Below are 27,099 nucleotides of genomic sequence, written 5' to 3'. Positions count from 1 at the left end.
AAATTTTCAAACATAAAGAAGATAAAGAAATGCTAAAAAAGCTATTGCCTTGTTAAAACGCAAGAATCACTTTCTGTCAACAACGGCTTTTACCCACAACACCACAACCTGCTGTGCCTCTATCAGAGGCGGTAGTAAGCACATTATATTTCACCAACAGGCATGCGATACGATGTGACATTATTTTCTCCTCGCTCTTTTTTTCCTGGATTGGGATCAATGTTTTTTTTCAAACTTTTCAGGAAATCGCAAGAACTTAAGAGATAAAGAACGTGCACGCCACTCGACTTGCTCATTATTTAAGACAAGGGCTTTCCATCCATTCATTTTTGCATCATACATTAGATGACGAACTGAAAAACAAACACCTTTTAAAGGACTATAAATGTGGCAGTTGGAAACAGAAAGCAACAGTCGAGGCTCAGTCTGGCAGCACATGCTCTCCTCTGCAGCTCCTGTCTGGTCTGTGCAGGCTGCTCCGCTTCTCTCAAAGTGAGAGACAACAATACACAGAGTACAGCGGGAGAAGATAGGCGGTCAGGAACTCAGTGGTGCCAGGGCCTTCTCTGCAAAGCTACTTTCGCAATCATGAGGCTGTGTGTATGTGAGTGGAAGTTAGCAGTGGGTAGAAACACCAAGAGCATGTGAGTGTGAGGTGTGTGACCACTATATGCATGCGTCGGTTTCTCCTGCCAGAAACCGCTGCGCTGCAGGGGCGTCGAAATCAGAGAGGAGTGCAACAACTCCGAGGATTTACTGACGTGCTACTGACGCCTGACTACTTCAGGGCTCTGAGCACATTGCTGCTAACATGTTGTGACACATGTTGACATGTAAAATCTGCTACATTTGTGTCTTTGGGTTGTTTTCGGGGGCTGAACGCAGGGTTTAACAGAGTCTCCTTTTTACACCTTTGCTTTGGATCAAAACGTCTGACGAATACGTCCCGTATGTTAACTCATGTGTGGGTTATCAATAAATGACTGATTTTGTATATGTAGACCATGTTGTGTGAATGAAAATATGCAGAGGGATGATTACACTTTGGCACTGAAAGACAGCTTGACAACTTAAAACACAGACGCATGCAGATCCATGCCGGCCATTATTCATCAGAGGCAGCATGTTGTTAATGGGGATTAATACCACCCATAGTGGTGAGAGTCAAGGTATGAGCCACACTCCTCTGGGCCAAAGCCACAAAGCATCCCTGACATGACGTCCGTTTATGCGTCTAAGCTTCCATGTGTCTTTTTGTCTCCCGACGGCCACACAGATGGCCAATGAAACCAAGTTCCAATATCCTGATATGAAAAGCCAAGAGAGGATCTGTCATCTTTATAGAGTGATCCAGGCGAGACCTGATCTGTCTAAGTGTATTTCCTGAAGGGAATGAGACCTGGTGTATGCCAGACGTATGCTGCAGCGAGTCTACGTCTGTTGTCAGGGGATAATTCATGCAACGAGGAAGGGACCGACATTGAAACCAAATAAAAGTGAAGTTGCAGTGATCAAATCGAGACATGCTTAGTTAAAAAGAAATCAGGATTTATTAAAATGTAAAAGCAATTGTTGAAGAGCAGACAACAGTTAATTATATACATTCACAGTTGTTGATCATTGGATACGGTATTATAAAATATTATGAAACAGATTGGAAAGTGTCTGAAATGAAAAGATTCATGAAGAAAGATGATTTTGACAATCACTGCATAAGTGTTGAGACGAGCAGCATAAAAGAAGGTGCATTTTTCAGTTCATTTCCTGAGCAGAACACTTCATTTTGAGGATGTGGGTCTTCAGAACCAGGCAGAGAAGCCGTGCTTTTCCTTCACCACCCATATGCTGTCAATCACTTTACCATACTGGAAGACAGAAAAGGTTTTGTTATTACTTGTGGTTAAAATGTTTTTTGTCTCTTCTATTTGTGTTGCTTGTAAGACTTGTCCTCTAAGTGTGCCCACCTGGTCATCGGAGACCTGCTCCACGTAAACATGGGTAGTGTTCACCACTTGCATGCGGGTGTAGCCATAGTCGGTGCTGCGGAATGCGCTCCACTCTTTGGGGTTTGGATTGAAGAGGTCGGTCTTCTCTCTGCACCCCTGCAGAGGATCGGACAGCGATAAAACCGAGTCTGTTACTGATGAACCTTGTGACTTCCTTGTCCACGAGACCTGTGCGACATTTACAGCTAAGGCTGTGCCTCGGCGTGAGTCTGGCTGCGTTTCAATATGACTAATCCCTCTGCGGCTGCATGACAAAGCATGCCCTGTGCTGCTCGCTACCACATAAGAAAACACTTTACCAAAGAAACAGCTGGAGCTAAACTTCTGTGGCAGACCAGCTGCCACACAGACGGGACTGGGTACTATACATAACATTGTTTTTGTTGATATTGCGGTCAATTCATGCACCGATCCTGGTGGAGAGGTATTAACAGTGATGCATTGATGTGAAAGTACTTACAGCCGAGCCTGTGATGATGTGTACCGGAGCTTTTGGATTCACATAGGGCTGCTCTTTGCTGCCATTGAACACCTAAAGAATAAAAGAAGAGGACGTCTCTCTCTCTGAGCCAAAAGACGAATCATACAGACATGTAAAGTGCTGTGAATAAGTTAATGTAAAAGCTGACCTTGTCTCCATAGACAGGCCAAAGCCTCTCATATGTGTGCTCATGAGCCCACAGCTCCAGATCCACTCCTGTGAAAGACATGATTGTCAGCAAACTTCTGTAAAAAACAACTACCACAACAACTGAATCATGCACATCCTACTGCTCTGTTATCTATTGATTCTCAGATCCTCTGCCCATTTCAATTCAGAATTCTCCGCAAACAACAAATGCTTTGGATCAGATCAAACAAAACATTCAAAAGTTCCACAGCAATTTAAATAATTAAATGCAACAAACAAAAGTTTGAGTAATGTAAGACAAGAAAAACATGTGGGAATCGGCTGGTGGGAGATCAGCCAGACCAAAGGTCTGCTTTTTTAATAAATGATTTTTGGATTGCTCAACTCTCTGCAACTGTTGGGACATTAGTCTGTCTGAGTGTGCAAATTTGTGATCTTAAAGCGCCCATTAGCAGAACACAGCTGGTTGTCGAATAGGGAACATACCATAGCGGTAAAATAGATCCTCTAGACCGGGGGCTGGCGGTTTGGTGTCGTTCAGTCCCAGTCGGACCTGAGACAGAGCAGAGAGGAATAATAACACTGGCAAGAATTGGCACTGATGTCAGAAACTCTACCTGCCACCTGAAACGCTACCTGGTAGAAGCCCATTGCACCAATGCCAGCCTCTCTCCAAACACTGCCAAGCGCTGAGAGGAGTTATTCTAACTGGAAAATATTTGGTCCAAATTACAGCGATTATTACAGCAAACCGTACTCCACGTGCTCATGGGTTGTGATGCGGACTGGCTGCCGTGCAACATGTGCGACACGTCTGCTACCAGGAGCGATATAAGTGTCAGGCAGGAAATAAAGCTTACAAATGCGTTTATGTAAGAGAATAAATGCTTCCACAACGAAGCCATGCTGTTCTTTATATAACACAGGAAACAATGAGTCCTTTATGGGCACTTTATATAATGCTTTAAGACAATAATTTAATTATGTTGCTTGTCCAAATTAAATATAGCCATGTCAGGTAGAGTCCTATTACCAAAATAGTAATAATTATGCTAATAAAATGTCTGCCATCAGGAATTTTTACACTTTAGACCTTGCAGAAATATGAGAGGCTCCATCCTCATTCACTCAGTGAGACTGTACGGTTTCTATAGACCTACACCGATCAGCCACAACCTTAAAACCACTCATCTGTTTTAATGCTGTGGCTGATCTGTGTCGTTTCCATCTTCATAAGAATGATTACTGTGTAGGCCAGGGGAAACATATGAATGAATAGATGGGATTCTGTGGTTTGAGCTTACATGGGAGTCAAAGTTGGTGCAGTCGTCCTGGTCATCATCAGAACAGTACATGGGTCGGTGTCCCATGGTGATGATCCATGGACGTGCTGCTCTGTTTTCGGGTTTGTTGGCCTCCTACATCAGGAGGGAGGAAGTGAGATAGATCACAGAGATACCATTATTTAAGAAAGAAAAACGTATCAGTAGATTTATGATGAGAATGAGACATCAGAATTTGAAGCTGGAGAGAGACAGAGAGCAAGTGTGGGAACAAAGCAGAGCTGTCATCAGTATGTTAAAGGTGTGGTTATTAACCTCCAGGTCTTTCTTAAGCCACTCATACTGCTTGAAGAGGAGCTCCGGGCCAAACTCCGGGTAGAAATAAACCTCAGTGGAGAGGGAGACGATGTGCGCTGACCCCAGGTTCCAGCTGCGGACACACATTGTTTGTCACAGAGCTGCCACTTCAACCCTCAGACCGTGTCACTGGCAAACAGAGGAGTCAATCATTCCCACCTACAGAAGGGTTCACTTATACCTTGATATGAGAAGAGATAGAGCCTTAAGGCTTGGGTTGGTAATCCTGGAAAAGCTAGCAAGGGGCTACACTTTGAAAATATGCAACCGACCGCTGAGCCAGGATATTATTGGTTGAATTTAGCACTGTCCTGGGAGGGCCACAGATATCATCTTTTTTCTTTTCTTCCAGTGGACTTTTTAAATCAATGGCGATAGGTACGTGAAGGAAGAAGTTACAAACCCTTTAACTGAAAGGCATCTGCTGTTTATTTTGTTGTGTACACATGTTGTCTACATTTGCCTCCTTTTGTTCACAGCAATGAACATAAGCGAATGGCCAACTTGCATCAGGGCCCAGGGACTGAGGAGTGGGCAGCTGGCCTGGTACTATCTTACTGTCAGAGAAGTTGATCTGAAGTGGGCAATGAGTCACACAGTCACTTGTATACCTCCTCTGTATCGCTCCCAAGTTCCAGAGAAAGGAGAGGCTAACTAAACTGAATGAAGGGAGCGCTGCTATCCTCTGACTCCCCTTTCGCTTGGCTGCACATTAATGCTTGCTGAAACAGAGGAGGATTGGCACACTTTCCAAAGATGCTTGACACAGGACCTCTGTTGGAAGATAAGTGATTTCTCCTTCCAAGCTTTGAGCGTGCAGCAACCATCCGCTCTTTATGTGAAATCGTCTTCTAATGACCACAACTGTTTCTGATTCTTTCAACGAGCCAATCAAAGCCCATCATTCTCACTCTTATATCATCTTCTGTCCTCTTACCTGTACCACAGGCTCTCGGACTGGCCCGGCATACTGAAGCGATTCCTGTAGTTGGAGAAGTTGCTGTGAAGAAACCAGATCGTGAGAAACGTAATTAGGTGGGCTGATCATATAATCTAAATTCTTTGAATATACAACAAACAGCAATTAACGCCGCAAACTGCTGCTCTTTTATCTTTGTGGTGCGTCCACCAGAGATGAAAAAAGCTATGATGCATTCAGAACTCATTGTAGATAATTCCAAGCTTTGCTGTACAATGAGACTGTAGTTCTTTAAATCACTGTGTTTTTCCTCCATATTCCCTTTTCGCTTCAACTCGGCAGAAAACGCAGGATGGTATATCATCGGATAAAGATGACCATCAAGTGGTGGTGACATCTGCTTCCAGCCATTCTTAGACATTCTGAGAAACCATAGGCTGTGCTATAGCTGGGCCTTCGATGGTTGCCCCGCTAAATTAAAGGCTGTAGAAAAACATGCACGTACTCTGACATCACCCTTAAGTTTTTAAAGGGGATGTTTTCAAGCTTAGAATCATGGTCACTTTTTGGAGCCAGATCATCAAAATTTGGGGCGACGCAGGGGAAGCCAGGGTGGAGCGGCGATGGATGAGCAAGCAGTCGCCACAGTGACTACGTGTACTACACCTGTCAATCTAGAAAACGGGCCTCTAACTATACCCTTCTTTAAACCGTGACATCTTGTTAAAAGTCTTTAATTTTAGATGTAGCCGTCATCAGAGGAATCCCAGCTTAAAGCATTTCCACAGCGGTTTTAGCATCAAGTCACGGTGGTTCCTACTTGAACCCCGATATAGCAGTGTGCTTACAGTGATCAATCTGCCACTACACTTACTGTATGTATCACTGCCGCCACAATCACCACCACTCTTTTCTAGACTTTTTATACTGCACCAGACATTAACACACTTCAAAAACTCTGGGAAAACAAGAGAGCAGCATCATCCACACAAATATTACAATGGGAGCACCATGCAAACATGGAAAATGTCTTTGATGGAAACGTCCCCCCGACGCCAATCTGCCAGTCTCTTTTCAAGGTTTTTAATTTCAGCATGAAAGCAGGAGCCAGTCTTTTCAACGGGCTATTAACTCATCGAGGTGATTTGAATGATTGTTTTGTTATCTTACGTAAGAGAGAAGAAAGACCAGAGAAAAGGGGGCCGTATTCATGGCAGCAGCCGGGTCAGGGTGGGCCAGATCGCCCAATTGAGTAGTGTTGGGTTAGGGGTAACTAGATAGCAGCAGGGTTAGAGGTCAAAGGCAGGAACGGGGACACAAAAGGAGGATCACAGCAATCTTGTGAAAAGTCTGAGTCTAATGAGACCAGAAGTTAGCTTTAAAAAACCATTATGATAACCCGGCAAAGGTCAATTTAGGAGCTGTGACCAGTCAAAGATATAAATCATCAACATGTAGCTAAACCTTCAAAATGTCCATTTAATTCCTGATTTTAAGGAAAAATGTTTGAAACAAATGTCAAAACATCAACAACAATCAATTATCTGGACTTGTTAAATCCTAAGCAAACAAGTTCAAATAGAGCCCCTGTGATGAGCTCCTGTGAAAATCAATTAAGGTGCTAAGTTCTCAGTTGTGATGCTGAACCAGGAAAACTCACAAATGGGTTTATACTTCCATCTTGTGGCTGGGAAGGGAACAGGCAACAATTTTGATACGTCTGTGAAAGACGTTTTAAAAATAAACAGTTTATTCTTTTAGTGGAATAATATTATCTCGGAATCCAAACACAGTGATATCACCGGGCATGCCCTAAGGGAAAGGATGAGCTGGTAAAAATGAAGTCAACCACAGCTTTTAAAGTATTTTGTTATGCGGCTCATCTGTGGAAAATCTGATTGAGAACAAATATGATAAGCTTATATTAGTGTCATTAATCTGCCCCGTGAAAGTCCAGTGTAACACGTGACTCACGTTCTGCAACCCGTTTCCACGTGTTTGATTTTCCACTTAAATAAAATTGAGATAGAAATCCGGCGGACGTCAAAATCAATGCGAAAAACCTGACTCTTAAACTGACCCTACGTGATTTTCCCTCCTCGTCAAATCTTCCCTCTCATCATCTGATGAGCTTAATCCAGGCAGTCGGAGAAATTAGAGGGAGCCGGTTACAGTCGTCAGGGAAGCATATCGCTAACTCCCATCACAAGACGCTGTTTCAAACGGTGACGGCGATGTCCCAGTTCCCCCCGGAGACCCTGATGAACCATACATTGTGCTAAAGGAAGACAGTCTTGATTGGGGCCTTAGCATCTTCTGTGGACGAGCTGTTCTCATCCTGTTGGAATGCTGACTGAAAACTTTTGCGGTCAGCACAGTTTTAAATTGCCTTTTACCCGTTAGGTTTTGAGGTTGGAAAGAGAGAGGAACAGAGAAGTTTAGTGGGAGGGAGCACAACATAGAGTGAGGAAGAAATGCACAGGGCCAGCAGCTGGGAATATTTGGATTCGTAACAACACCGCGGAACAAAACACACATTTATGTATAGGAGAGGGGGCTGGATTTCTAGGTTATGTAATGTAGTGAGCAGCTTCTTGATTATCAGTTTCTTATGTCAGGATGCAGCGCCAAGAAAAAGAGACTACTGTTAGTGGCTCCATAATAAAGACCAGGCAGTAGTCACATTGCACATGGCAAGGCCAGGAGCAGGCTGACTCTGTACAGCCGTGGTGAGTAAATATTATGGTACAGGATCAGACACCTTGAAAAACACACAACCAACTCCAGGAGCCGTACTTGGAATTTAACACATATGAGCTGCTGATCCTCAGTATAAAAAGCATATGAAGGCTGCTGAGAGGCTTCCAAATACCATGAAACTCAATTTCTGATTTACCTCGGTACTTATTGAAAAGATCTGACTATCAACAGACTGTGATATATGACACTATAGCTCTGAAAGGGAAAGGTAGCATACAAGTGTACCATTCATAGACATCACTACAAATACTCTCAGATTCACTCAGATAACCGGCATAATAATAAAGCACGTTATACGGTCATAATATCAAACTAATAAGGAGAAGACTTAATAGGAATATGTTGTAATATCTATGTACGATACTATGTAAAGTTGGACTAAGGACGAATATGATTTCTTTAGACAAATTATTATTTTCAACATTGATTATCTGTCTATTATTGGTTAACTCCCCTGTGGTTGTATGCCATGGCCATCCAAAGAAGTTTCAGTCTACATACATTTTTTCTAATATGAGCTCATTGTGACTTTTGGTTCATTATCAAATTAAGAACTTATTGATGATCAAAAATGAACTTATTGTCTCTGATTTGTTTCCACACAGTGAGGTTAGGGTTAGGGTTATGTTTGTTATGCAATGTTCTCCGCTCACTGTCGTGTCTCTTTTTTTCTCAGACTTACAACACCACATTCAGTTATGATGAGTCTAAATGGAGACACGTCCCACCACCACATCCCGTCTATGGGAATCCACAAACAGATAGCGAGCTGATGATTCCCACTCAGATAAATGTTAGTTTTGGAGAGCATCGCCTTGTTTAGATGTTGGTGGTTCCTGACACTGCTCCAGGCTTCACTGACCAAAATAGCTCCCATCTGTTCGAATGACCATAGTGTTTCCTATAGCGGAAAAACTGTGGCAGACCATAACGTTTTGGGGGGATTTTGCACATGCACATTTTTAAAGAAAAGAAAAACATTGGCCGACAATAAGCAGACAACAGACAAAACACAGTCAGAGAACATGTGGACTCACAGACCACGTATCCAGTAACGATCTCTGTACTGCACGTGTGAGTCTGAGTTACACTCAAAATGTTAGAATGAGTCAAGAGACGAGTTCCACCTACTATGTAGATTCATGGTTGCCTGGACAGGTCATGTAGGGCACGTAGGCTGCAATGGACTGGATCTGCCTCATGAACTCATCCCCGATCCTGCCGTTGTCCTGGGAAAATAACACTCAGTCGATATACATGACGCAGAAGATTTTCCTGCTTCACAACAATGTTTTATTTTTCTACATTTACTGATATTCAGCCCAATGTTTTTGAAGAATTTATTCTATTTTCCAAAGTAATGAAGGAATGTTTTCATCAGTCAACCATTCAAAACCTCAGTGAAACCAAAAGAGATTTTTCTTTGTCTTAGATATCCTCATTCTGGCTACACAGCTTTTAAATACAGACTGCGGTTCATGGCTGTGGTGATGGCATTTACCAGCCATTAATGACCTTTCAGACAAAGTTCCCTCTCTCTGTTTTTCTATTTATAATATTAGTGAAAGTGCAGGATGTACTCACACATACAAGCTGAAAACACAATTAATTGAGTCTTGAGTCGGATGATTGCATTTAGCTTTCTCTCCATATTAAAAGAAAGGCATTAATAATGCAGGAACTCATTTCATAAAAAAATAATATCATCATCCGAGACAAGGTTATGTCTGCTAAATATCACAGATGACAGCTGGGAGGTTTTCAAATGAGCAAATATGTGATTTTGGACCAAAGTTCAGGGGTTTTTGAATGGCACATTTTCTTTATTCATGAAATACTTGGGTGACATTAGCCGAACTCTCATCTTTCACCACAGGCTTAAGGATTTTCACGTTAGTGCTAATCATAAGCTGTGTGTCTCCACCACAGCCGAGTGCCTTTATATGCACTGATAATAAACATCGGTGAGTCTTGGGAAGGGGGCGGCGGGGAAAGGTAAAGTAGTTATCATGTCTGTCACTGCGGAGTTAGTGGGAGAAAAGAGCAGCTTTACGAGTATAAGATATTCATGAAAGAGATTTGTTGTCAGTAATTTTAACTGAGCTCAGGTATCAACACAGTTTATGATATTAGGAAAAAAGAAGGGGCAAAATACCTCATGCATATCATAGGCAAAGTCCCCTGAAAAAGAAACAAAGAAAGATATATTAGAATATGTTTGTTTTGAAGTGATTTTTACTCTTTACCACCACTTTAAAGTTTAACAACACTATACATCTTCAAAACTGCCCCAATTAGTTTCAGTTTTTTTTAAATACTCAGACTTAAAGGAACATTTTGAGAAATGTGCTAATTTTTTTCATAGCGTAAGATGAGAAGCACCTTTATGGTTAACATGGGCCAGCAGACGGTTAGATTAGCAAAGCATTAAGACTGGAAACAGCTAGTCTGGATCTGCCTATGCTGTTAGAACTAATTAATTACTGAGCATAAGAGGTGCTAGTAGGCAAACTTTTTTCCTAACAGTTTCCAAGCTACTAAGCTAAACAAATTATATGCTGGCTCCTAGCATCGGATTTCGTACACAGACATGACTGTGGCTTCCATCTTCTCATCTAATACTCAGCAAGAATGGGATTAAGCTTTTTTCAACTAAAAGGTCAAAATAATCCTTTGCTTTAGATTTAGACAACATAATAAAGAAATCAAGCGACATGTGCGTCATCACACATATTGTTCTAAAGCAAAAATTGCAGAATTAGGGATTAGGTTATGATGATTACAATGCTACCTTCAACAGATATTTTTGTTGGATACCAGCTAGTTTACTTGATTTGACTTTTGTTTATACAATCTGGTGACTAGCGCAGCACACACATGTACACGCTGGAGATTTCAGTGTAGAAGGGTGCTCGTTCACTTTGAATGTGGTGACATCATGTGTTGCTGAGCTGCATTGTGGTTCTGCTCAACTCTATGAAAGAGCACAGGCGTCATCTTAATGTAAATATGAGACCTGTCTGACATCAGCAGTCAAAATGAGCCTGTAGGGAGGAGGCAGATGTAGCTGGCGAACCTGGTTGTTGAATTTATTTCCTGTGTATTTCCTTTTAGCATCACAAATAACAGCTAGCATGGTATGTTCACATAAAAAACAGCTATGATGCGTGTCCCGAGTAGGAAAGTGTAAATGCCTATGGTGTTAATGAAGATTGTGCCAGCAAAATTTTTAACGCAACGCATGTGCGAGTCCTGCATAATTTCTTGGGCTGATAATTACTCTTTAACAGCTTTTACAGTGTAAAATGCAGCAGTAGATTTAACACTGTGGAGCTTACCTATGTGCAGAATGGCGTCGTACATGCCGAGTTGAGTCTCCTTCTGTAGTCGAGCCAGAGACTGAGGGTTCTCGTTGCCCAGGTCACCGTACAGAGCGAACCTGGGACTGAAATGGCTGCTGTCATTGAGAGCAGTGAAGGAGAATATCTCACTCCAGCCCTCATCACTGCCACAGTGGTAAACTAAAACAACATAAAGAGGTTTTAATCTTCAAATGTTATTGAGACAGTTTCACCAGCCCAAAGAGAGTCATTATTATTAATTCACTACCCACCATAAGTAACAGCAGGCTTGAGGTCAGTGAGCGTGACTCTGTGGATGTACATCTTTCTCTTCTCTTCTCCAGAGTCCACAAACAGGGTAGTGTTACCTTTGACGCTCATCTCAAAGAGCCGGCCCCCCAGAAGGCCGTATTCCACCATGCTTGCTGTTTTATTGAAGGTGGTCCAGGTCACTAACATGGAGCCTGGCACTCCTGTGAAGAAAAGTTTCCAGCTTTTGAAAATGCGATATATAGATTGATCTGACAGAGACACTGGATTCACTTAGTGCTGCATTTATAGAAAGCCAACAGATGCTTATGAAAGGGCTGACTTTGTACAAGAGTGGCACTTCTGATCTTGCCGCTGGCAAGATACACCCATCACACAGCTGAGTTAAGCTGACAACTGGCCAGGTACTCAATTCATCAAGACATCAATTCATTAAATGACTACCACATGTTTCACCTTTATAAGGACAGAACAAAAAGCATTTCTGTGGCATTGACTCTATAAATCATGTAATCCAAGCTATACATGTGGTAGTTATAAGGTGCATTTAACCTACAATAAAATTATTTACAGAGTTGAAAGGGGAAATATTTTGCACATTTGCATATTTTTATTCTGGAGTAGTATTGCTTGGTTCAGGTTCACAAAACTCATCATATATTTCAAACTGCATGTTATGCAACCCCTTTGCGGAGTCTCTGACTGAAACAAACAGTACTAGCACAGCCGACTTTCTTGGGTTTGTGAGAACCACCTAGTATTCTTATCGGAGTGGGGGTCCTTTAAGCAAACTGTAAAACCTAGTCACTTTTGCAGTAGCTACGAGTAAGTAAATGAGTGTAACTGCTTTGAAATAGAAACATCTCATATCTCTCCATAAGCCTGAGTAGACTGTTTTGGGGGAAGAGCTGTAGAGAGGATGACTGAATGAAAAATAGTAGAAAAAAATTGAGCAGGAAATGTGCTTTGGGCAAATTGTGTCTGTTCGGAGTGACAATAAGAGGAGATATGGCAGATTTAGTCTCAAAGAAATTTGATGGAGCTGACAGAAAAACATTTCAGAATTGAAGCCGACATAGTTGAATGGTTGTGTCAGTAAGCTGTTCTTCTGATCATAGTGTTACTTCACTCCCTAGTGGTAAAATATGGTACTCCACTCTGCTCTGGTGTTTGACTTGATAAATTGAAATGGTTTTTACACCAGCCCAACAGCACTGGAACCGGGAGCAGTCAGTGTTCAGAGCAGCCTGATCCTTTAGCCTCATTATTTGAAAACTTTGTGCAGATTCTATACTGACAGCCGACACTTTAACATTAAATATATGTGACAGAAAGAAGTTCCCTTTTTTATGCACCAGGAAAGCAGAACATACTGTGGGAACAAACCTAAAAGTATCATCAAAGACGTCAGACATTAATTCTCATGCTGTATTAAACACTGCCTTTTTAACAACAAGATAACTGTAAGGAATTTGGAATTGTTATTTATTTAGTGAACTTGTGTGGCACAGCTCCAGTGCAGCAAAGTTCAACTTACTAAAAATACCAGAGCTCTGAGCTTTTTCGTAATATTGAGGTATATGTACAAAACATCTGCAAATCTGTGATCCATATGACCCGGTTACTGGCTTGTATTCATACAGAGTAAAATAGCATTCCTAAGTGAAAACACATGAAGCTGGCTGAAACAGCCAAGACACTTACCTGGATAGGAGAGATGCACCTGCTCTGGCTGAGTCCAAATGGGGACAACCCCAAGCACCAACAGGGGTGCAAGGCTGAACAAGGCGCAGGCAGCGTGGAGAGGCTCCATTCTATCACTGTGCTTCAGAAAGACACGGCTGGTTAGAGCAGAAACACACTCCCAGAAAATGAAACTGTTTGGTCACCACAATCACATGATCTTCAAAAAGCGATTATTCCAAAAATCACATGACACCAAGAGCACCGGTGGTATAACACAAAGTAAATCCATAAAATATGTCTTATAAAGCATTCAACAACATACCTGACTTAGTGAGAGTTTACACAGTTCTCCCTGGCAGCGTCACACACAGACACACACACGCGCACATGTCGTGTTGTGGTTTTTGAAGAGAGGTCAACATCAGTCAACCTGCAGCCGACCTAGACGATGAAACTGCAGAAACCCCCCCAAACCAGCAGCGTCAGCGGGAAACAGCACGGAAAGAGATGATGTGTCAATGAAAGCAGCTGATGTTGTGGTTCGGTGTGCGTTCGGGGGTGGGGGGGTGGGGAGGGCTGTGGAAGTGAGCTCAAGTACAACAGAGATTAGCTCGCAGGCCATGAATCAATAATGGTCCCAAGGCAAACAGCTGATATGCCTCATTGATCAGGACAACAACCAACAAAAAAAAAGACAATGTCAGGGGCAGGAGAGCAAAAGCATCTGCTGCATTTTAAACCTGAGACCCCAGAGACTTCAGCTGACTGCTCCAGCACCTCTTGTCTCCACTGAGGGGGTCTGCACCAGGAGCAGCTCGGCCACTAGAGGGAGCACTGACACGAGCTGCAGAATGAATAGCAGGCTTTATTCTCCAATGAAGGGCGGTATTATGAGTCAGTTGGAAGAGTGTGTTAGCTGAGCCAGTCTATCCAACTATCTATTAGTCTGTCTATCTCTCTGTCCGTCTGTCTGTCTGCCTGTCTATCTATCTATCTACTTATCTATGTATCTATTCATCTGTCTATCCAGCTAAAAGAAAAACAAGGTGAGTACAACGTATTTCAGTTTAAGAGCTGTAAAGTACACACTGTCATTACCTGTCTCTAAGACCGGAGGTTGTAGCACCAGCTGTTTTTAGAGGTTCGCTTTTAGCCGTCGTAACAGTGGCTACGTTAACTATGTTGTTACGAAAAATATGACGCTTTTTAATTTGTCTCTAAACGACACTTACACTTTAAAGACATGGATATATATTCCCCGTGAGCACAAACCCTTCCTGAGCCGAACAGGTTAACTTCATGTACCGTTAATAATTTAAAAACACTCACAATAAAATCTCAGCGGTTGTTCCCGAGAGCACTTCCTGACTACGACATCGTGTGGGAGAACAACAGTGCGGACGGGGGTTATGGGAAATTGAGTTTTTGTCAGCCTGGAGAACCTGTGAGACTGGATGTTGAAAAAGTTATTCTATCTTTTTAAAACCCCGCGATACAACGTATGTGTGTGTTTGAATAGAGATACTATTAAGTGTGTGTGTGTGTGTGTGTTCCAGTTTTATCTTGGTTAGTGGCATTGTTATTAATTACTTACTCACCATTGTGTAGGTACCTCAGAACTTTGGGATTGTTGTGTTCAGACAAAGTGCAAAGATTTTGAGGTTTCCATCGTTATGTAATGTTTTTTGTTTGAACTTTTATTGGAACTGTTTTGAACAGAGCAAACGTCTGCCTCGTTTCTTCATAATACTCAAGTTTTTTTCTAGGTAACTGATTTAAACGTGCTTCTCTCTTTAGATATAATGGACTCTAACAGTGAGGACGGAGACTATCAAGGTCTTGAACATGCCTCCCATCATGAAGCAGCTCAGTACAGAGTTACCTACCCTCATTGGAGAAACATCACAGATGTGAGCTGCGTTACTCATAACAGAAATGTATTTTTGTATACTATTATAGTATATCAACACCAATTTTTCTATACAGGTGGATTATGATAAGAATGAGGAATTCAACAAAAGGAGGTAAATTGGTACTCGCCTTGTGCTCACTATAGCATATGCATTATGTGTTTTCATTTTGCCCAGACTGAACATTTGACTTCACACAGGTATTCAGTGAGTCGCTCTGGTAACAACCCAGGCAGAGTGAAGCGGGTGGTGTCGTGCAAGAGGAAGACCCATCACCTGACGGTGGTTCGGAGGAAGCAGCTCGGGTCTGGGAGGACCTTCGATGCTGCAAACAAAGAGAACGAGATGAGCTGTCTACAGGACGTGCGACAGGAAATATTTGACATGGACCCGCTGGAGTTCCCACTGAATGTCACTCATAACCACAGGACTGGTAGAACTGGTTATGAGCAGGCAGACTGCTCTGCACTTTCTGAGGTCAGACACTCAGCTCAGTATAGTTCTATCCTTGGAGGTTCGCTAACATGCAGTATACATCTGAACCCAATCATTTATTTCAGCTCACAAAGGATCACAGTGCGATGACTGACGTGCTCTTTGGAAGAAATCTGAGACTGAAAGTAGCTTTCACATTGTGGCAGAGAAATGTTGGAGAGCTATTGACATACTTCCTGAGGTACGTTGTGCGTGTTTGGCTTTAAAACAAGTGTCACGCGATATGTTCAACTTTCAAAAGTGTTGCCTTACTGTTTTTGTACAGAATCCAGGACACTGGGGTGTTTGTTGATTTTCTCCCACTGATAAGCAGAAGGTAAGCATTGTATTTGACAAGAACCTGAGGAAAACTGCTTGCAGCTTTTATTTAAATCGAAATCTCCCCGCAGCATTGACGAGGACTCTATGAAGATTACCATTGGCTGTTGTGTTGACCTATTTCCTTTAGTTAAGGAAGTCCTCACCAAGCCGTATGAAGAGTGAGTATCCCTGCTGAAGTAAACTCTTATTTCACAGAACTATAACATAAATAAAGCGCAGAAGGACATACAGGACAGTAATTACAGAAATGAAAATAAATGATTGTTTTTTTCTTTTATGCTTGCAGGTATCTTATAGTTGGTTTGAACTGGATACATTCAGTTTTGAAAAAATGGTGGGAGCAACTAAGAGCGAGTGGCTACAATGGATCATCTGAAACTGTGTTAGAGAAGTAAGATTTTTATGAGATGTGAAAAAATGCTGCATTTATCAAAACAAATTGTCATGTCAAAGTACAAACAATATTAAGATGCAGTAAAATAACACAGTCTATAAAACATTGACTGCAAATAAAGAGGGACGACGTGATGGCTCCCAAAAAGTGAAGCCAAATTGTCTGGATCACCCCCTGCTGGCTGGCTACAGTATGGGTCAGAAATCCCACTTCCTCAATGTTAATGGACGGAAGATGGACTTCATCGAATACATTTATCTGAAAGATGGTTTATTTGAAGTAGTTCTGAACATGCTGATGTCAGTTCAAGTGTTCCTTTTCAGGTGTTATTTTTAAGCTTCATCCCAGTATTTTACTGTCATTTAGGGATAGTGTGAGGAGACACATTGTCCATCTTTATATATAGTCTATGGTGTAAACCCAGATTCAGAATAAGTCGCAATGTGTGGTAAAAAACATTGTAATCATTTTTTATTTTTTGTTTTAGTTATAGGAATTTTCAGGTCTTTAATCAGCGGTTGGTGGAGTTATGGCTTGAGGAACCTTCATTGAAATTTGTTCCAGGTGCTGCAGGAGAAAAGGCAAAGGTCAGTGCTGTATGAATACATGATGAATTTCATCATCATTGTTGACTGTGAGTGTCCTTAAACTGTACAAATTGTACAAACATGTGTGTCTTAAAAACTTACGTAATCTTTTCCCCCCAGGTCATTGATTCTTACCTGTCTCAACTTACCTGACTGCAATAAAGAGCCATATAGCAGAGGTTTCTATGGTAACAGTGACCTGAAATATTCTGAAATGAAAACCTAACTGAAAAGATAACAGTTGCTCCTGGATTGTGCCCTTGGATTGTACTGTACCGTGTCTGTAGAGGTTTGTGTATTTATTAGTTTACAAAGGAACTTGAACAGTTTAAATACTGAGGATGTGCAATATACATTTTTGGTGTTAAATGATCCGATTCTGCAGTTCTGTCACAGAAATGTGATTGTTCGATGACCGTAAGAATCAATATTTGTGTCATTGATATGTTGTTTGAGTTTACCTAATTTAATTTCCCTGATGATATAATTTGTGGATGTTATTATGATTTTGATGTTGGAAGAAAAAGTACAAATATGTTTCTGTTAATGAATAAAAACAATACACAACCTTTCTGCAACAGAACACATTGTACTTTAACTCACTGTTCTTGACCTCAAGTTTTAACACAGCATCAGATTTCAGTTAATCCCTTCAGTTCAGTCTCGCCTGGACTTCAGCCTCACTGAAGTGATTTAAATGAGGCAGAGATATGGGTTTGTTTTCTACACAGCTTTATCTCACTTGACACAGATAAGTGGAGAATTGGTGTCTGTCATTGTGATGTGAACCCGAGGCTGAAGTCCAGCTGTGGCTGGGCAGGAGGAGGCTGTGTGTGAAGAAACCTGCCATTCACTGAACTCTGAATCTGAACTCAGCGGTCGCCAGACTTGTTTGCATTCTGGTGCTTTGTCATTCCGGCAGAGGAGGCTAATACTGTGTGTGAAAGTTCAGTGACAACATATATTCTGTCACCTCACACAAGGCGCTTTATTGAAGGTAAGCATATACACTTTAAACTGTCAGAGGCCATAAATGTATATTTTCTTGAGTACAGTTTTGTTGGGTTTTCACTGAATTCAATTAGAAGCCCTGTATCAATAACTAACATCTCGTGGTTTGATAGAGGAAAGTGCAGGATGAGGTGTTGGGGATATTGGGTGCCAGCTCCTGCGGCCCTGATGCTTCTGCTCTGTGTCGCTGGAGCTGACACGGAGCATCTCAAAGCTGAGAACCTGCATCTACTTCCCCCGGAGGACCAGAACATGGTGCGGAACCGTGAAATGAGAGGTACATTTGTTAGTGTAGCCTGTCGCTTTTAGTTTGACTTGTCTTCTCTGCTATCTATCTAGTTGTTGTACTTACTACATATGTATTCATATTTTTTTGTTTTAATTTAATATTCCCCACTCCACCAAATAAACATCTGCTTAATTTTAATATTTTTCTGCTTCATTATAATATTTTAATATGTTATACGTATATGTTATATGTTATATGGTATGTCAAATTTTTTTTGAGTTTTTGTAAAGCCTGTCTACTGTGTAGATGCTGCCTGCATAGATGCTGCCTGCCATGTCCCAAGAATTTCACTTGCACCAATGACGCTGTCATTGGTGCATGTGACAATAAACTTTGATTTGATTTGATTTGTTATGAAATGAAATGCAATGAATTTTAAGGAGAATGTTCCAAACTCTAGCTGATGATAGAAGATTATTTATTTTGTATGAAACTCCCATGGAAGGCTTTTGAAATGCTGAAACTTTATTTCTGATTATCTGTGTATGCTCCTGTGGGCGTGGGTCAAATTCCACGGTAGATACAAATCACTCAGTGACTCACTGTGTCCGGGAGGTGATTTGTGTACCTCAGTGAGATAGACAGTTGTAATAGTTTAGCAATTGATCAAGGACTTGCCTGGAAGCCATTGAGAAGCAGTGTTGTTGTTACATTCCATATAAAGTCTGTTTCCTGCATGTGCTTATCCGTTTACCACAGTGTAGCTTTTGATTCTGTGATTTTAAAGGAATAAGCTGATATATTAGGTAAATGTAAATCTAAATAATTCTTGACTGAGTAAATGGAAAACTGGTGGAAAAGCTACATCTGTCCTTCCAAGTCGAGCGCCACCTAGCTTTTTGGGGACGGTCAACATCACCGACATCATGGGTATCTGATATGAGTTAACCTTTTACACACTTTCTAAAACTTTCAAACTCACCCAGGCATCCTTTCAAAAATGTTCACGGATTTTTGCGGCTGAGAAATGTGTGTATAATCACCCTTTGCTAATTCACAGTCATGACTGTTGTGTGTATTTGCCCATCAGCGCTGCCCAGAGACTGTCATGAAATGCTGATGATCTCGTCAGGCCAGGCCACAGATGGTGTTTACCTGATCCAACCAGGCGACTCGCCCATTGTGGCCTACTGTGCCATGCAGGAGGGAGGATGGACTGTCGTGCAGCACATCACCGTCAACAGCAGTGTGAATTTTGACCGTACCTGGGCCGAGTACAAGCACGGCTTCGGGGGGGTGTCTGGGGATCACTGGCTTGGGAATGAACACCTTCATCAGCTCACGCGCGGCCCTGGACGTTATAAACTAGGAGTAAAACTTGTAGGCCCGGACGCCGTCACCAAGCTGGGGGAGTATGACCCTTTACTAGTTGAGGACGAAGCGTCGGCGTACAGGTTGAGGCTGGGGCTGTTCCAGGGCACGTCTGTAGACGCTTTGACCCTGGACACAGAGAACTACCTGCACGACAACCAGAGGTTCACCACGAAAGACAGAGACAACGACAACTACTTCCAAAACTGTGCCAAGCTGGAGTTTCAGGGGGTTCCTGGAGGAGGCTGGTGGTACGATGCCTGCGCCGGAGCCAATCTAAACCGCAGGAATGTAATCTACTGGCAAAAGGACTGCAACAAGGAACGACTGTGCAAATATGCATGGATGATGGTGAAACCCTCAGACACTGTTAAACTGATTTACAGCAAAGACTGCATCAAGGACGAGCTATAAGCTGACTTATACTAAGAGCTAAGTGACCAATATTAAGGACTAAGTGTTCAGCTTAAGGTTTTCTTTCTATGATGGGTAACATCAATAATTTTCTCTCATGCTGGACGTTGAATTCACCACATTTTATTCAGAAATCCATGGACATAATCACATAATACTGAAAAGAAACACAAAGAAAAGAATCACAAGCTTGGAACACAGTATAAAAATGCATTACTGTTTTAACTCTAGCTATGTTTCCAGCAAGTCAGTACATGAAGCCAAGCATGTCTTTTGTTCCCCAAATTGCAAGTGCAGATTTCTGTTTCATCACGGTAATTAAAAAAGGGTTTCATGACATTTAGCTTATCAAACATCTTTTGCATCGTCTTCCTCCCACTGTCTACAGAAAGGAACATTTCACAAACAAAGCATTTTTGCCACAGTACATTACAAGTTTTCCAGAAATACAATAAAGATATGAAAACAAATTGATTTAGTTACAGTAATTCAGAAAAAACAAATACTGTATTTCAATACTCAAAGGAAAATACAAAAACAAATCCTGAGGATGAAGAGTAATAAACAGATTATATTTAACTATGTGTGCTCTCAAACCCTCCAGACCGTTCTCTATGTAAACATGTGATATTGTTTAGCATGTTTGTCATGTTGTTTGAATAAAATTGGTCTTTTTATTTTTAAGGATTGGTGTTATTTTTCATTTATGAAATAATTACGCTGAAATCTTTGCAGAACATCTTACAAATAATGACGGCACGTGTGAAAAGGCTTCAGTTACCATCACGTTAAAATCGTAACTTTGCAAGCGGATTCGAACATCAAGACGACACATGTTAGCCCTTTAAAATAAAACAGCAACTCCGAAATGTTCATCCTCAATTCAAATACATTAGCTACAATTTTAAAACAGATCTGCGTTCTTTTTCGCGTTACGTTCATCTTCGAGGGGAAATTGATCATTTTAACAGTTTAAACCATTGTAAAGCAGCAGTTATTAGCTTATACCCATTATATTAGGGTATCATGTATCCAACAGTGCAGCTGGAATACAAACACAGTATAATATGAAATAATCTGAGTGTTAATCCATGGCATTTTGTGTATAAGCGCCAATTTAAGGGGGGAATTCTGATGTTTTCAATATTTGTGAATCTGATTAGAATATTATTAATAGTTTTAGTGTAGTCGGACAATTTTTGGGTCTTCCATTTTCAGAGTTTGAGCAGTAATTAACTTACACTATTGATTTTAGGGAAACTCTACCAAATTGACCAGCGGTCTCAGTTTAATATTTATATTTTTCTATGTAGAATTCAAGTTTATATAGCCAAGATTATCAGTAGGAACACGTGATTTACAGCCTTCTTCATACGCCATGAAAAAAAAAAAAAACAATAGTTCATGTCAGTTTGGAGTTGACCACAGGGTTCTGTCCGTACCAGTAAAGTTTCTCCTCGATCCTTTTCTTCCTCCACTGGCAGAGTAAGAGCATGCGAAAGGTCTTCTGAAAATTCTTGTTACACAGGGCGTAGCACATGGGGTTGACGGTGCTGTTCACGTAGCACAGCCAGTAGCCAAGATGCCAGAGGGAGAGGGGGATACAGTCTGAGCAGAAGGTGGAAATCAGCACCATGATGTTATACGGCGTCCATGTCAAAATGAATGCCAGCAAGATGGCGCTGAGAGTCTGCGCTGCCTTCCTCTCCTTGATCAACACCATCCTCTTCCTCTTGTGGATCTGGTTCTTCAGCGTGGCGTCGATGGGCTTGGACGTCGAGGAAGTGGATGGGATGCTCATGGATTCGGCTGAGGAAAACGTTGACGATGCCATCTTGGTGTCTCCGTTCTTGATCTCTTGCTCCGCTTGAGCTTCTTTGGCCATAGGTTTGAACTTGTATGACACGCACTTGCCGCTCTTCTGAGAGTTGCTTTTCGGTGGTGTCTGGAAGTAGCTGTCGTCGTCGTAGCTGCTGAGCTGCTCGCTCTCGCAGCCCACCACACTCTTGCTGGTCTCACAAGCCTGGTTCCTGAAAGAGGCCTGGAAGCCTCCCGGAGACACAGGCCTGTCCTCATCCTCTGAGGATGCGTAGCTGTTAAAGGTGGTTAGCTGACCTGCTTTGGACCACTCGTCATTGGTGGTAGCTGCTGATTTGGCAGCGTTGCTCCTGCTGGAAGAAGACCAAGATGCTTGGTTCCTGTCGTGCGAGGCCGATTTTAGTTTATAACTGAAGCAGGATTTGATAATGGTCTTTGGAGGCTGAGAGACCCCAGAGTCTGTGGCATAGTTAATCCCCTGAAGCTCAGCCAGATCTTTGGTCCTCTTTTCTGTCTCCTTGTAGATTCGACAGTAGAGGATTGTCATGACGGACACGGGGATATAAAAGGCTGCAATCGCTGTCCCAAAGGTTATTACAGGCTCAGAGAAAAACTGGATCTGGCATTGCCTCTCAGGGACGGTCCTTTTCCCTATAAAGTACTGCCAGCATAGTATCGGTGGAGCCCACAGAATGAGCGACACCATCCAGGCTAAACCGATCATTATCCCAGCTCGCCTGGGCGTCCGTTTGGCCCTGTAGGTCAGAGGCCTGGTGATGGAGAAATATCTGTCAAAACTGATCACCAACAAGTTCATGACCGATGCATTGCTGGCTACATAGTCCAGAGCCAACCACAGATCACAGGAGATGTTTCCTAAGGCCCAGTAGCCCATCAGTATATAAGAGGTATACAGGTTCATGGAGAAAACACCTATGATGAGGTCTGCAGCTGCTAGACTCAACAGGTAGTAATTGTTCACAGTCTTTAGCTGGCTGTTGACTTTAAAGGAGATCATGACCAGTACATTCCCCACAATGGTAATGAGGCTGACTATGGCCGATACAGTTGCAATGGTGATCACCTCCCACAGACTGTGTGACACCAGGTGGATATCAGTCGTACTGCTGTTCGCAGTGGAGTTCAGTACATTTTCTCCTTCCATGTTCTTGAGTTTTATTGGCGTCCAACCCTGACAAGTTTTTCTTGATTTCTCATCGTCATGAAGATCTTCTGGAAAGAAAAGAAAGAAAAGGTCACAATAAAAGAAAAAAAAGTCATTGTCTTTGCCACTAGATGGCCTCCTTTCAGAATGTTGAGTAGCCTCATATTTGTCTTCACATTAAATGAGCTGAAAATAAAAGCTTAACAAGTTTTGTGAACTGTATCTAATGAAAGAATCATTAATATACTGTCTTCATGCAGTTCACGGACAGCATGAAGACAGAAGTAGATAATGTGAGTTTACCCACATGGCGACTGACTGAAACAGCTGTGGCACATTTTAAATATCCAGGTCAATACATAATTTTGTTCCTTCCACTAAATCTGTGCTGATTTATTAATAGAGCTGAAACTGAGAGAGAAATTCATTAGTGACGTCCTGAATAACAAAATATGACAACTAGTTGTAGTTTGAGGGAAATCTACCCAACAAAGGATAATGGGGATTGCTAATGGCCTAAAAGTCTGTTTGCATTGCTGCTGTCTAACTGAGAGTTTACATGTCTGAAATCAGATCCTACACTGAATAAATCATCCAATCAAAAATATCATAATAAATATAATTTTAATAAAGTATCTGCTGTAATGATCTGTTTGCAGAAAGTGTCACTTAAAGCTTTTTTTAAATACATTTTCTTTACAACATACATCGAGGGATTTAGTAAAAATTATTGCAGGAAACGAAACAAGTCCATTCCCGACCCACAACCTATAAACGATTTCCAGTTCAAGTTTTCAGGACTATAGAAGACACATTTATTGTTTGAAAAATAAATTAATAATAATAATGATAATATAATAATAACATTTTATTTTTATAGCACTTATCTAAAAAAGGTTACAAATTGCTTTACAAAATACACAGGAATAAATAAACAGAAAAAGACAAAACAAATATATGAAAGACAATTTAAAAGGGTTTTAAGCACAGGTTAAAAAATTAAGTAAGTATCAAAGACCATTTTCATAAATACGTCTTAACCCGTACGGTTACTGAAATACAGTAAATTTCCATATCCGAAAATACAATGTTACCTATGTGATCTATTCTATCTCTTGATCACAGATATATAAAGTATAAATAAAAAAGACTATCAAATAAAACTGAGAAACTGCTATAGTTTCTTTCTATCAGCCAAATGTGTCAACATAATCTCCCAAACTCAACGAGAAATTACAGCTAGAAGGCAACAAGACTTGAAAATCAATCGGATTCACTCAGTCATGAAATGTGTTAAAAGTATATGACAAACAAAATCGGTGCCGCAGCTCTGAAGTTGCTGAAACATCAAAATCTCTGCCTGCATTTCAAACTCACCGTCGGCTAATTTATCAGCCAAGCATCAAACTCTCCTGGAACCATCACCTTATCGTGGTGGAGAGGTTTGCGTGTCCCTGTGAACCTGAGGGCTGTGTTGTCTGGAGCCTTGTGCTCCTGGTAGGGTCTCTCATGGCAGAGTGGTCTCAGGTGAGGGGCCAGACTAAGAATGGTTCAAAAACCCTCAATGAATATCGTTACAAGAGGAGATGGGACCCAGCCCGGAGGAAGCCCGGGGCCCCCGTCTGGAGCTAGGCCCAGACGGAGGGCTCGATGGCGAGCGCCTGGTGGCCGGGTTTGCCACGGAGCCCGGTCGGGAACAGCCCGAACAAACTACGTGGCACCCCCCCTCTCTTCATCTCATGGGCCCACCACCTGTGGGAAGACCCGTTGGGGTCGGGTGCGCAGCCACATGGGTGGCAGCGAAGGTCAGGGGTCTCGACGGACCAGACCCGGGCGGCAGAAGCTGGCTCTGGGGACGTGGAACGTCACCTCGCTGTGGGGAAAGGAGCCGGAGCTTGTGAGAGAGGTGGAGCGCTACCAGTTAGATCTGGTGGGGCTTACCTCCACGCACAGTCTCGGCTCTGGTACCGTACTCCTGGATAAGGGTTGGACTCTATTCTTCTCCGGAGTTGCCAAGGGCGTGAGGCGCCGGGCGGGTGTGGGGATACTCATAAATCCCCGGCTGAGCGCCGCGGTGTTGGAGTTTACCCCGGTAGACGAGAGGGTCGCCTCCCTGCGCCTAAGGGTTGTAGGGGGGAAAACTCTGACTGTTGTTTGTGCGTATGCACCAAACAGCAGCTCAGAGTACTCGGCCTTCTTGGAGACCCTGAATGGAGTCCTGCATGGGGCTCCAGTAGGGGACTCCGTAGTTCTGCTGGGTGACTTCAACGCCCACGTGGGCAACGATGGAGATACCTGGAGAGGCGTGGTGGGGAGGAACGGCCTCCCTGATCTGAACCCGAGCGGTCGTTTGTTATTGGACTTCTGTGCTAGTCATGGATTATCCATAACAAACACCATGTTCGAACATAAGGGTGCTCATAAGTGTACCTGGTACCAGAGTACCCTAGGCCGAAGATCAATGATCGATTTTGTGATCGTGTCATCTGATCTGAGGCCGCATGTTTTGGACACTCGGGTAAAGAGAGGGGCGGAACTGTCAACCGACCACCATCTGGTTGTGAGTTGGATCAGGGAATGGGGGAAATTTCCGGATAGACCTGGTAAGCCCAAACGAGTAGTGCGGGTGAACTGGGAACGTCTGGAGGAGGCCCCCGTCCTAGGTATCTTCAACTCACACCTCCGGCGGAGTTTTTCTGGCATTCCTGTGGAGGTTGGGGACATTGAGCCGGAGTGGGCGGTGTTCAAAGCCTCCATTGCTGAAGCTGCGGCGGCTAGCTGTGGCCTCAGGGTCTTAGGTTCCTCAAGGGGCGGTAACCCTCGGACACCGTGGTGGACACCGGTGGTCAGGGAAGCCGTCCGATTGAAGAAGGAGGCCTTCCGGGATATGATATCCTGGAGGACTCCTGACTCGGTTGCAGGGTACCGACAGGCCCGAAGGGCTGCAGCTGCTGCCGTGTCGGAGGCTAAGCAGCGGGTGTGGGAGAAGTTCGGAGAGGTCATGGAGAAGGACTTTCGGTCGGCACCAAAGTGTTTCTGGAAGACCATCCGGCACCTCAGGAGGGGGAAACGGGGAACCATCCAAGCTGTGTACAGTAAGGATGGGACTCTGTTGACCTCAACTGAGGAGGTCGTCGGACGTTGGAAGGAACACTTTGAGGAACTCCTGAATCCGAATAACACGCCCTCTATGTTGGAGGCAGAGCTCGAGGTTGATGGTGTTTCGTCGTCAATTTCCCTGGTGGAGGTCACTGAGGTAGTCAAACATCTCCGCAGTGGCAAAGCCCCAGGGATTGATGAGATCCAGCCAGAAATGCTAAAGGCTCTGGGTGTTGAGGGGCTGTCATGGTTGACACGCCTATTCAACATCGCGTGGGAGTCGGGTACAGTGCCAAAGGAGTGGCAAACCGGGGTGGTGGTTCCCCTGTTCAAAAAGGGGGACCAGAGAGTGTGTACCAATTATCGGGGTATCACACTTCTCAGCCTCCCTGGTAAAGTCTACTCCAAGGTGCTGGAAAGGAGGGTTCGGCCGATCGTCGAACCTCAGATTGAAGAGGAACAATGCGGTTTTCGCCCCGGACGTGGAACTACGGACCAGCTCTTCACTCTCGCAAGGATCCTGGAGGGGGCCTGGGAGTATGCCCATCCGGTCCACTTGTGTTTTGTGGATCTGGAGAAGGCGTATGACCGGGTCCCCCGGGAGAAACTGTGGGAGGTGCTGCGGGAGTATGGGGTAAGGGGGTCTCTCCTCAGGGCCATCCAATCCCTGTACTCCCAAAGCGAGAGCTGTGTTCGGGTCCTCGGTAGCCAGTCAGTTTCGTTCTCAGTGGGTGCTGGTCTCCGCCAGGGCTGCGCCTTGTCACCAATCCTGTTTGTGATATACATGGACAGGATATCGAGGCGTAGTCGTGGTGGGGAGGGGTTGCAGTTCGGTGGTCTGAGGATCTCGTCACTGCTTTTTGCGGATGATGTGGTCCTCATTGGATCATCGGCTTGTGACCTTCAGCACTCACTGGATCGGCTGGCGGCCGAGTGTGAAGCGGCTGGGATGAGGATCAGCACCACTAAATCTGAGGCCATGACTCTTAGCAGGAAACCGATGGATTGCTTACTCCGGGTAGGAAATGAGTC

At 43.1% G+C, this 27,099-nt stretch overlaps 4 protein-coding genes across 6 annotated transcripts; 2 read left to right on the top strand and 2 right to left on the bottom strand.

Annotated features, from left to right (window-relative positions):
- Nucleotides 1-1,527: 1,527 nt before the first annotated feature.
- acp7 (acid phosphatase 7, tartrate resistant (putative)) lies at nucleotides 1,528-14,644 on the bottom strand. 3 transcript variants are annotated; one of them, XM_061082370.1, is made up of 15 exons: nucleotides 14,583-14,644; nucleotides 13,576-13,707; nucleotides 13,272-13,392; nucleotides 11,570-11,770; nucleotides 11,295-11,477; nucleotides 10,112-10,137; nucleotides 9,088-9,185; nucleotides 5,215-5,277; nucleotides 4,236-4,350; nucleotides 3,942-4,055; nucleotides 3,124-3,190; nucleotides 2,636-2,703; nucleotides 2,467-2,538; nucleotides 1,965-2,102; nucleotides 1,528-1,865 (listed from the first exon to the last, which is right to left on the bottom strand). In XM_061082370.1, the coding sequence occupies exons 3-15, from the start codon at nucleotides 13,378-13,380 to the stop codon at nucleotides 1,800-1,802; spliced, it is 1,320 nt and encodes a 439-aa protein (XP_060938353.1). In that variant the 5' UTR covers nucleotides 13,381-13,392; nucleotides 13,576-13,707; nucleotides 14,583-14,644; the 3' UTR covers nucleotides 1,528-1,799. The 3 variants fall into 3 exon arrangements, with proteins under 3 accessions (XP_060938353.1, XP_060938350.1, XP_060938351.1); XM_061082367.1 differs by having other exon boundaries at nucleotides 13,272-13,387; XM_061082368.1 differs by lacking the exon at nucleotides 14,583-14,644 and adding an exon at nucleotides 14,352-14,541 and having other exon boundaries at nucleotides 13,272-13,387.
- LOC133015221 (KATNB1-like protein 1) lies at nucleotides 13,977-17,522 on the top strand. The gene is made up of 10 exons (XM_061082371.1): nucleotides 13,977-14,299; nucleotides 15,051-15,163; nucleotides 15,240-15,277; nucleotides 15,364-15,640; nucleotides 15,724-15,839; nucleotides 15,924-15,974; nucleotides 16,048-16,137; nucleotides 16,266-16,370; nucleotides 16,861-16,960; nucleotides 17,081-17,522. The coding sequence occupies exons 2-10, from the start codon at nucleotides 15,056-15,058 to the stop codon at nucleotides 17,111-17,113; spliced, it is 918 nt and encodes a 305-aa protein (XP_060938354.1). The 5' UTR covers nucleotides 13,977-14,299; nucleotides 15,051-15,055; the 3' UTR covers nucleotides 17,114-17,522.
- Nucleotides 17,523-17,691: 169 nt separating this feature from the next.
- zgc:194887 (uncharacterized protein LOC571819 homolog) lies at nucleotides 17,692-20,669 on the top strand. The gene is made up of 3 exons (XM_061082708.1): nucleotides 17,692-17,957; nucleotides 18,085-18,248; nucleotides 19,291-20,669. The coding sequence occupies exons 2-3, from the start codon at nucleotides 18,098-18,100 to the stop codon at nucleotides 19,983-19,985; spliced, it is 846 nt and encodes a 281-aa protein (XP_060938691.1). The 5' UTR covers nucleotides 17,692-17,957; nucleotides 18,085-18,097; the 3' UTR covers nucleotides 19,986-20,669.
- A 718-nt stretch (nucleotides 20,670-21,387) lies between these two features.
- On the bottom strand, nucleotides 21,388-26,040 carry LOC133015219 (muscarinic acetylcholine receptor M5-like). The gene is made up of 2 exons (XM_061082366.1): nucleotides 25,649-26,040; nucleotides 21,388-22,897 (listed from the first exon to the last, which is right to left on the bottom strand). The coding sequence occupies exons 1-2, from the start codon at nucleotides 26,014-26,016 to the stop codon at nucleotides 21,388-21,390; spliced, it is 1,878 nt and encodes a 625-aa protein (XP_060938349.1). The 5' UTR covers nucleotides 26,017-26,040.
- Between the last annotated feature and the right edge of the window lie 1,059 nt (nucleotides 26,041-27,099).

This window comes from Limanda limanda, chromosome 12 (assembly GCF_963576545.1).
Source record: "Limanda limanda chromosome 12, fLimLim1.1, whole genome shotgun sequence".
Classification (NCBI taxonomy): Eukaryota; Metazoa; Chordata; class Actinopteri; order Pleuronectiformes; family Pleuronectidae; genus Limanda; species Limanda limanda.
The sequence above is the reverse complement of the archived record's forward strand: the minus strand, read 5'-3'. Positions and strand labels throughout refer to the sequence as shown.